The sequence below is a fragment of the Leptosomus discolor genome, chromosome 2, assembly GCF_034619465.1.
Source record: "Leptosomus discolor isolate bLepDis1 chromosome 2, bLepDis1.hap2, whole genome shotgun sequence".
Lineage (NCBI taxonomy): Eukaryota > Metazoa > Chordata > Aves > Leptosomiformes > Leptosomidae > Leptosomus > Leptosomus discolor.
The window spans coordinates 5,325,612-5,335,658 of record NC_141392.1 but is presented as its reverse complement, the minus strand read 5'-3'; the positions used below and the strand labels follow the sequence as shown (position 1 = coordinate 5,335,658).

The window sequence follows — 10,047 nt, the reverse complement described above, 5'->3', positions numbered from 1 at the left end:
GTTAGACTGATTTAGTTCCTCGTGCATTGGTACTAAAAAGTAGAACTTTTTCACAATGGCAAGGGGAGTTCATTATAAAACCACCAAAATTGTACAACTGGAAATAAAAACAAAGCATAAAAGCACAGCATTTCATATAAGATGAGCTTTCAACTGAAATACTAAAAAAAAAATTTCTCCCACACCGTGCCATATTAATATCAGACCAATTTGAAAGGCACTGAGAATTGAACTGTGCAACTCATATCCATACCTGTGAGAGTAACAACCACAGCGAGATGCAAACCTCCAAGGCAGAATATGGCCCTGTACAGTCCATTAGGCATTCCTGGTACATATGGCAGTTCTATGTATTCTGAGGATAAGCTGGAAATGTTAACTAAATATACAAATTACATCGTATTTCCGTGGGGAAAGAATAAAGTACCCAATTTACACCATCTGAAGACAAGGAAACAAGGCATAATACAGGACATTGTTGGCACAAGAAAATGTTATCACATCAAAACACACCCTTTTAAATTTAATCCAGTAAATATACAAAGGAACGGTGGTGGCAGAGGCAAAGGGACAGGATGACTATCAAATACTCAGTTTTAAGCATGCTAGTGAGGTCTTTTGTTTCAGAAATCTGACAAAAACTGAAATCCAGCTACCAAAACCATCGCAGAGGCAAGAAAGCACCTATCAAGATAGTCCAACCCATTTCCAGGCATTCTTCTTGTGGGCTGACACGCGCAGACTGAAGGCTCTGTCCAGTTATCACCTCCGTGCCTGAGGCTGCCTAAAGCTTCCCATTAGCAAACGCTGCCTCCTGGAACTGAGGCACGAAGGTTTTGAAATACGCCCTAGTGGAAAAAAGAAAACACATGGTTAGGAAGGAGGACCTTAGAGCACGGTGTGCCCAGGTATGCAGCCAAGGTTTCAACACGGTTCCCGTGCTCAGCCTGTTGCTGTATCTCACAAGCGGGCACTGCTTTTCTCACAGGTTTCTAGCAGGCAGCAGACCCACACACTTCAGCTTTCTATGTCCAGCAGTACTTCTTTCTCCTGTGTCCTCACCACTAACCTCCTCATGTGGGCAACATCAGTAACTTGACTCTGTCAGAAGAGCCTGATGGACCGTCCATATTTTATCCAATGCACAGCTCCAGAGATATCGCATCGTGCACTGGAAAATAAACCTTTGAACGGCTGTAAAAGTGAGAAACACTTGGATGAGCCACTGCCTGCAGCGTTTTATAACCAGGACTTTTTGATGCAGCTGATGTTCACCGTGTTTCTGGGATAAAAAGTGTTTGGTTTTTTTTTCCCCTCCTCTATGTTGAGGAAAGCTTCACCCGTGGTACCAAAGGTCCAGAAACAGACAAGTCAATAGAGCAGGAAAACCATGAAGTCAAAATACGTGCAGGAGACAAGCTCTTTACCTGTCTCCTTACAGAAACCTTGACACGATACAGATCACTGCTGATGGCAGTAGTTTCTGTAAGACGTAGTGAATAAATACTAACACTTTGGATGAACTGTAATTCCTTTTCTTAGACTCTAAAAGAGTCATCATTCCATAAATTGAGATGTGCTTGGTATATTTTGGATCTTAGCCTATTTCCTTTACAAAGAATCAAGTGACTCATAAATCTCTAAAATGAGCTGAACTTAAGTATCCAAAATTGAGTCTGAACTGTACCTTTGAGTTTACTGCACTGAAATACTCAACCATGTCCTAAACATACTTTATGTGTCCCAATGATACCCTTTATTTGTGAGTTGTATTAGAAGCTGTTTCATCATTCTGACTACTGCTTTCTGCACCTAACTTCAACTTTCTCTATTTTTAAAAAAAACATTGTTTTCTGTTCATACAGCTGGTCTTTATAAGTTTTTATGCAAGAACCACCTCCTCCTGCTTTCCTCACCAAAAAAAAAAAAAAAAAAGAGAGAAATCCAAAGTGAGAATAGCTGCAATCACATTCGTTACATTACTGATATCCCTGCTGGTACACCTCCTGAAGCAAACATATGCTGATCACCTTCACAATCACGATACGTATTTCATAATTCGGGCAGAAGTTTTGGCAGTCACCGACCACGAATCGTACCTCCTCACATCTAAAACCATTGCAAGATCACGAAAGAGAACGCTCCCCTCTCTTTGTGAAGTTGTGCCTGGCAAATTAATGAGCATAGCTGCAGTCAGCTTTGGTACAAAAGCTATAAACACACACGAGAATGCTGGCCAAAGGGTAACGGAGCAACGGAACGTAAAAGCATTTCTGGGCCGAGGAGCTGAGCCCCGAAATGGAAAAGAAAAGGACAACCAGCCGACGTATTTTATAGCATACGCAGATTGTGCCGTGTGTTTACAGAATACACCTTGATTTATTGAATCAAAGTTCAGAAAGCAGCCCTCATAATCATGCCCACAACAGTGACTGTTCATCCTGGCACACAGGCATGCACAAACCAGCTGAGAAGGCAGGCCTGTCATCGGATCTCGACAGCGGAATGCCACTCCTGTATTTGGGTGTTTATAGCACACCTTTGGAACTGTAGCCTATGTATGTCCTGGTCAGCTCTATGTCACTTCGCTAGCTCAACGAGTATCACTTGCACGTTGCTGATGCCAGGATCTATCACCCTTTTATTTCTCCTTGCATTAGCTGTCCTAACACATAATTACATTTCCTCAGCTTGCTTATTTTAAGTAGCTTCTTCCTTCCCCTTTGATAGCTTCTCTGCAGACTCTCTTCCATGAGCATGTTGTTCTGACTGACTCGACAAATGTTACTTAAAACTTCCCTCTTCCTAAATTGTAAAAATTCTTAATCATTCAATGGGATATAAGCAAAAGTATTTTCCTACATTTTATTTCTTTCCCGAAACACCTCCTTTATAGCATTTCTGTGCTTTGTATTAAACCCACACTTACTGCGTTACATTTCAATGACTTTTCTGTTAGGTAAATTCCAGAACGAATGCTTCTGATACCACATACACCCTCCCACACCATCTTTATCTACACCAGCATCCTTTCTTTTCACCAATTCCTGCAGCAGAGCTTGCATCCTCTGCTGCAAAACTAAATCTAACACCTCCCTACGTTCTGATCAGATGTACTCTTTCAAAGAGAGGATGTTATTTCACTGGTAGTTCATATGAACCTCTTGGCGATGATCCATACGCTACAAAAATTCCATTAGTATTTCATAATTTGCAAATGTCTACTTTTTTTCTTTCCATACTTTACAGTACACGCTGAAGTTTGCCCTTATCATTTGTGGTCTTGTCCAGACTGAAGCAAACGCAGTACCACATGTTTATCCAGGATATGTTCCTCCATTTCTGCCCCTCTCCCACACACCCAAGGTATCCGAGACTAAAGAAATTCTGGAAAAAACATTTGGGTAACTATGGTGCACCACACACACAAAATAAATTACTCCATCCCACCCCAAAACGAAAAAGACCTTGCAAAGAGATCCAAAAGCACAATAGACTTGATGGCACTGTATCAGCTACAGCACATTTAACAGCCTGAAGAGGAAAGACTGGGAAGCAGGAGAACGGAGGTTGAACTGCTTCGGTATTAATGAACACTGCACATAGGGAGGGAATGGCAAGTGTTAGCGTATAGAAGTAACAAGACTTATTTTGAGTATATATGAAGGAGTAGAACAGGCAGCAAAGACATTACTCACTATTAGAGCTTGCTGGAATTATTTTTTTTTTTAAATCACATGACTTTTTCAACGGAAAATTACGTTTCCACCCAGTTGCATGCATCTCTGTGGAAATGTTACTGAGTTTTCATCGGGAAAAGAAGGAAAAGAATGAGGTACTTCAGTTGGGATTGATGTGAGAAGAGGTGTTCTGGTTTGTAGAACTGAGGCTAGACAATCAGTTTGATATTAACCTCCTCATCTGTGGTCCAGCATCTCAGAGATGATGTACCTATCACACAGACTAGGCCCTAGTGCATCACAGGAGTCGTAAGTACGAACATGAAGCAGAAGTAGTCTCTTCAAAGGGCCCAGTCCATGAAGAATGATGGGATAAATCATTAAAATTTCTGCTTCCAGGAGGCACTGTGCTACTGCCAGCAGATGCGTTATGTTGTCACATTAACTGCATTTTTTTTTCTCATGTTCCAAGCAAAATGTTTTTCAGAACTTTTTATTTTAATCTGAAGTCTGGGACAAAACCCTATGTTAAAATATTTGAATTTCCTGTGAAATGGAAATTCTGACATTTTTTCCTCCCCTGCAGAGATTACCAGTAAGGGGGAAAAGAACAAGCACCAATTACTGTCCCAGTGAGTAAGTTTTGTCTATCAAGCAATTGGCATTCAGATCAAAGTGTGCATTTTTCCACACAAATAAGACTATGACATGGACATACCATGTCACAATGGATTACACAAAATAACTTTAAAAGAAATACATTTCCTGAAGGACAATACTCTGCTACAGACTGGATGGTAAGGGACTCTTTCGCACGGAACACTGTTCTAAATTGATAGAAACACTCAGACTCCAGCATCCTGCACATCCAGGCACAGAGAAACTGTGAATATAAACATGAACTTTGGAAAAAGATTCGTTTCTCATACCCTATTCACATAAACCTATTCACACAAATTTACACCCTCAGTAACTTTGATCTGTGCTATTCCATGGGATTTCACATAAAAATCTCTCAATTTTTTTTTTCTTTCAGACACTTTGCCACATGACACTTTCGAGTATCTCAGAAGTATTTTGAAATTATTATTTTTACATCCACTAGATAGGCTTTTCAGCTCTGGAGAACTGCTATTTAAAAAAGTTTGGTTATTTGTGTACCTGTTGAATCACACTGAAGATGCAGAAAGCTAACTTGATCTATGGTTTCTCTAGGCTGTGTCATATGGCAGAAATCAGTTTTTAGTCAATGCTTTTTCTCCTTTGTGAGAGACACAGAGTTCCTTCTTTCTCTTGCTTTACTCTACATCATGTTCTTGGTGGGTCTGTGTCACACTGACCTTACACCAAACTCAGAACCACCGCGTAAAATGCTCCTTCAAGTGCAGAGAAACTGGTATGTATAAAGTCCACAGATATTCTCTGTGTGAGTGTTGAGTACAACGGCTCTGCATCCTTCTTGTAAGGGTTTAGATCTTAGCTTAAACAGTGTTTAAAGAGTTGCTTTCTTTTCAGCTTAGAGTGGATGCCAATCTTCATACTCATACAGGCACATGTCTAACTCTTTGTTGAGTGTCTTACTGTAAGAATCTATTGTTTTTTGTCTATTTGTTTTTGTTCCCTCAAATGGTCATTTTCCAAGTTCAAGGTAGCAAGTTATGGGGTTTCTATGGAAATTTTTCTTCAGCACTCCAGAAAACAACACGTTTTGCTGTAGTTAACCACTATATACACTCGATACAGTACATTGAATTTCAGGTGCTATGCTCAAGGACATTCGCTGAGAGTAAAGCACTTATCTTTCTTCACTTTATTATCCAGTGGAAAGAAAGTCTTGCTATTGCAAACGGTAAGTATCTAAAAGAAGATAGAATTGGATCACTTGTTGTTTATGTGTTTTCTAGTGATATAAAACACTGTGATACAAGGTTTCCAGAAGCCCATACATGTCAAAATCTTCAGGTGTGGGTTTGTAGTGCTTAAAACATACTTGACTTGGAATTCACATGCTTTTGTGAAATTTCATTCTAATTGTAATGTTTTTTCCAGTACAACTTAGTGCTGGGTTTTTAAAATGTAGTTAGTAGAAAATCTGCATTGACCATTGGATAATACCTTTTGTCTTCAGACACCTATGCTGAAAATCTGTAAAGATTTTAAATTACGTAGCTGCGATCTCCCATCAAACAACACTTCACAGATATTTCTGGTGAAAGCATTTCAGCACTGGAACGCACTTGCTTTCCACTATTGCTTTTGCTTGACTGGTGCTACAGCCAACTATACAATGGTGTTCTAGTTACCACTCATTGTGTAATGAAGTTAGAAGAGTTGTTGAGAGGTTTCTATTTCTCTTAAAATCTTCATGTGGGAAATTCAGAGCAGAACGGAGAGATTCAAACTCTGTGCAGAAAAAAGCACACAAAATGCTGTACCAATGAGATTTCTGCTTCTTGTGTGTGGGACAAGGACATTCATCATGGGGTGATGAATCATCTTCCTAAGTCATTCACCAGATTCTCCTTAAACTCCTCGGTTCAAGACTGCCAAGCTCTTCAGCATGCTGATCTCAAACTCATCCATGCTAGCCCTATTGGCACTCATTATGTTCTATGTGTTTCGGCTCTAGACGTGGGAGTTTCCAGTGCCTTTTCCATGAAGAGATGATTTGAGGAAAAGGAAGGGGATGAAGTAATCCTGATGGTCCTCATCAAGTGCAGACTTAGCTGTATAGCAACACGTCTACTACCAGCACAGTGTATTCTGTCCTTGCATGTCCTTTACTGACAAATGAAAGCTCTTGAGCCGAAATCTCGATCTTTTCACAAAGACACATGGGCTGTCATTACTTTCCCTCACCATATAAAGTGCATGTGTTGTGTTTCTTCTCATCAGAAGACTCAGGTTACTGTACTTTGATTTTTCCTACTATTGGCTTTGAGAGCAAAATTTATTCTTAAATATCACTCATTATTTCAATATTCCAATTCGTTCTTGTAAAATGTTTTAGTATCTACGGTGACTACGGCTTAATTCTGAAAATATTGGGCTCTAGTTATAGAACAACCTTGGTGTATTCAAACTCATAGTAGCCAGTATATTTGATAACTACATCCCTTTCCTCCTACTCTAGGCAAGGCATACAGGAAAATGCAGGGTTCTTTTCCTCAACCTTTTCAAGCTAAGAGATCTGACCTGGGCAGGCGCTCCTGTAGTCATGGGGATCTCTAAATAGTTCTATGTAACTCTTCTAAGTCTTCTGGAGTAGGGCTTGTAGCTGGGACAGCCTTCTCCTCAGCAGTCCTCTCTTGTCCGAATTGTCCAGCAGGTTATCGGAGAGATTGCTTAAGTACTCTGCAAATACTATTGTTTACCCCAGGACTGAGGTGAGGATGGAATGATACAGCTGAGAAGCCCAGGCATTTGCTGCAACTGCTGTCCATTTCTTTTAGAGGAGTTGCAACTCTAGGATTTGCATCATTTTGCAACCCACACTTCTTTCCTTCTGCACCCTAAAGGAACTGCTGCAAGACATCTACCAGTTTCTTCAAATCCATAGAATCCTGACAGAAAAAAATCCAGTCCAGAGATGACTGATCTTCATAAATTAGCTGGAATAGCATCGTTCTCCCCTCTTCTGATTAAATTAGGTGAACCTAGGAACTAAGAAGGGCGTAGGTCAGAGTAAATGACAGCCTGAGGCTCCTCGAGGTCTTTGGCCTATTCCTCCCAGAGTAGTATTATTATGCTGACACTTAGCAATAAAATCTTGTTATATAAATTATCACAACAGCATAGCCATATTAGAATTATAAAAGAGCTTCTCCAGGCTTTATCAACGTCACCTGCTTATTCACTTCTTGAAGTACAAAGTATTTTTGCATGGAGCATACATACATGCGTGGTGTGCCTTTGTATTTTTATGTTCCTGTTGCAACTTGTTTTGACACAATGAAAAGTTGTTTTGAAAATACCGAACACCTACGACAATCCCTTTTCGATGTCAGACAAGAGGATTTGTCCTCCCGTGATTACACAGGCACAGCCAGCTGGTTTGCTTCACGGCACCCCTAATAATTCACCTCCTGTGTAGAAGATACTCACCGTACCTTTCCAAACTCTCTAGGATTTGCTGTTTGTTTATAACAGAACAAAACCGAAGATGTCAACCTTCCTTTTTTTTTTAAAAAAAAAAAAAAAATTGTTTTCTTTTTAAATTCCATTTGTCAGGAGCTATATAATTCAACACGACTAGTAGTAACTAACAAAAGGAGCTTGAATTAATAAATTGTCAGATTAATTCCAATAGTGGGTATGTATTTAGGTCCTATTCCATATGAGAGCTCATTAGGCCTTTAACAGGCGGTTATACCCTCCTCCTGCATCTCTACACGTTGCATTTAACAAGGGCTGAATGCAAATGGGCGGAAACCTACTGAAAGCCCAGCCTTTTAACAGGCCTCATGCCAACATTTGAGGCACAGTTTTTTCCTTGTAACTCAGACGCAAGGCATTTAAACCCCTTTGCTATTTTTACTACATATAATGCATTAAAGACTATTTCCATTGGGCGAACCATGTTGTCTGTTTATTCACAGGCACTTCCACAGCATTCCTCACCGGGCTGAAGACACACGAGCACTCAGAGCACAGCAGAATAACCCAGTCTCCCGCTTTGGGATAACTATGGGGTAACAGGAGGTTAATTCTACGCTAGATATTTTACGACACCTTTATTAGGAGAAAATGACTGTTACAACAAACGATCACTCCCTCCAGAGCTAAGATCTTACAACGACTGCAGTGACCAACAGCTCTCAGCACTCTAACTTCTGGTGGCACGGCTGGAACCAGGCTGTAGCAGGCAGGCCCACAGCATGGCCGGCCGCCAAGTGGCAAAGGCTCAGGAGCTAATGAGAACCAGGACTATTATGGCATGTGCCAGGCGTTCAGGAGGCAGCAGCATTTCTAAACCACCGTTTGACTCTGAACGTCACTAAAACTTACCCAAGCACGGAGGCAGAACAATAAAGGCACCTTCCAGGGTTTCTTCGTCACTTCAAATATACATAACGACACTTGGCATGTACTCATGTTTCTAAACTAAGCTTCTTGATGGTATGCTCTTTGGGATGTGGTTTATAATTTCCTTACTAGCAAGCTTTATCTATAGCAAATATTTTGCTTTTATGTGAAACACAATGTCTACACAGTTCTCCATTTTATACATCTCCAAAATTGGTGATGCCAAGCAAACACCAGAATTGTTTATACAACAGCAAGACAATAGTTCTTAAATTACCGCTACTGTAACTGGCTAAACACACAAATGTACAAAGGAGTCAGTGCACAATGCCATTATGCTGCTAGCAATTTTTTTTTTTTTCCGGGTGCCAAACAAATTCATCACATAATCTCTCTTCCTTTTCTAACATTTCTATCTCTCTACCTCCTTTTGCTGTGATTTACCTACAAGGGGTTTAGTAAACTTCCTATGCCCACTTCTACCTGCCAGCCTATGCAAGGCACTGACTGTGCAGACAGGCTGATGGCCAGGAGAGTAATCAAGCATCAAGAGAGCTGGAGGTCTGCAACGGGTGGCCATCAAAATGCAAGCTTTTAAGAAGCACTGTTGCCTTCAGCTCAGTTCATAATATTACATGATATAAAAGAGTCTCCAAAATTACAAACAAAACAAAACATGTGCTACCAAAGCTATAACAGGAAACAGAAGGAGCAGAACTAGTGAAACTAAGTACACGCTTTGAGTTTAAACATTAAAAATCACTCATGTCCAAAAGCTGTTTACTGTATTTTACTAACAGTGTCTTTTTTTCGTCTGGAAGTTTTTGTTGGAGTTATGACCATTTCTGATTCAAGTCACACAGAAAGGTATAAGAAATGGTCATATTTAGACATGTTTTTCAATGGTTTGCTCATTACAGAAATAACAGGTGGCTTTACTCCATCTGAAGCCAACAGAAAAAAATAATTAAATTTTCATTTGGTTATACATTTGTGTGTCTGTTCCAAAAAGCTATGCTATCAATTGATTTTATAAATAAAGTCAAGAATTCAACATAGCTCTGCTGTAAAAATTAAGACAACTTTGCTGCCCAACTTACCATAAAGCAAAATGAATCTTGACAATCTGTTCAAATCATGAAACAAACATAAATATAACAACCTGACTAGAGGCAAAATATAAAGGAAAGGAGTTCTAGGGAACTGCTGCAGAGCCAGGACTGTAGATCATGATGTAGGCTGGCAATTAATGTTTATTTTAAAGTAGCAGCATAAGTAGGGTCATCACGTTGTAAAAGATGCTAAGTTTGGTTCCAAGAATATACATGCTCCCAAACACACA

General features: G+C 40.0%; 1 protein-coding gene across 1 annotated transcript in view; it reads right to left on the bottom strand.

The window, feature by feature from the left end:
* Positions 1-784: 784 nt before the first annotated feature.
* The window catches only part of BABAM2 (BRISC and BRCA1 A complex member 2), a 170,778-nt gene continuing 161,515 nt past the window's right edge, over positions 785-10,047 (bottom strand). The window contains exon 11 of the mRNA XM_086460560.1: positions 785-848. Coding sequence (XP_086316686.1) covers positions 785-848 — 64 coding nt within the window. The remainder of the gene's footprint in view (positions 849-10,047) is intronic.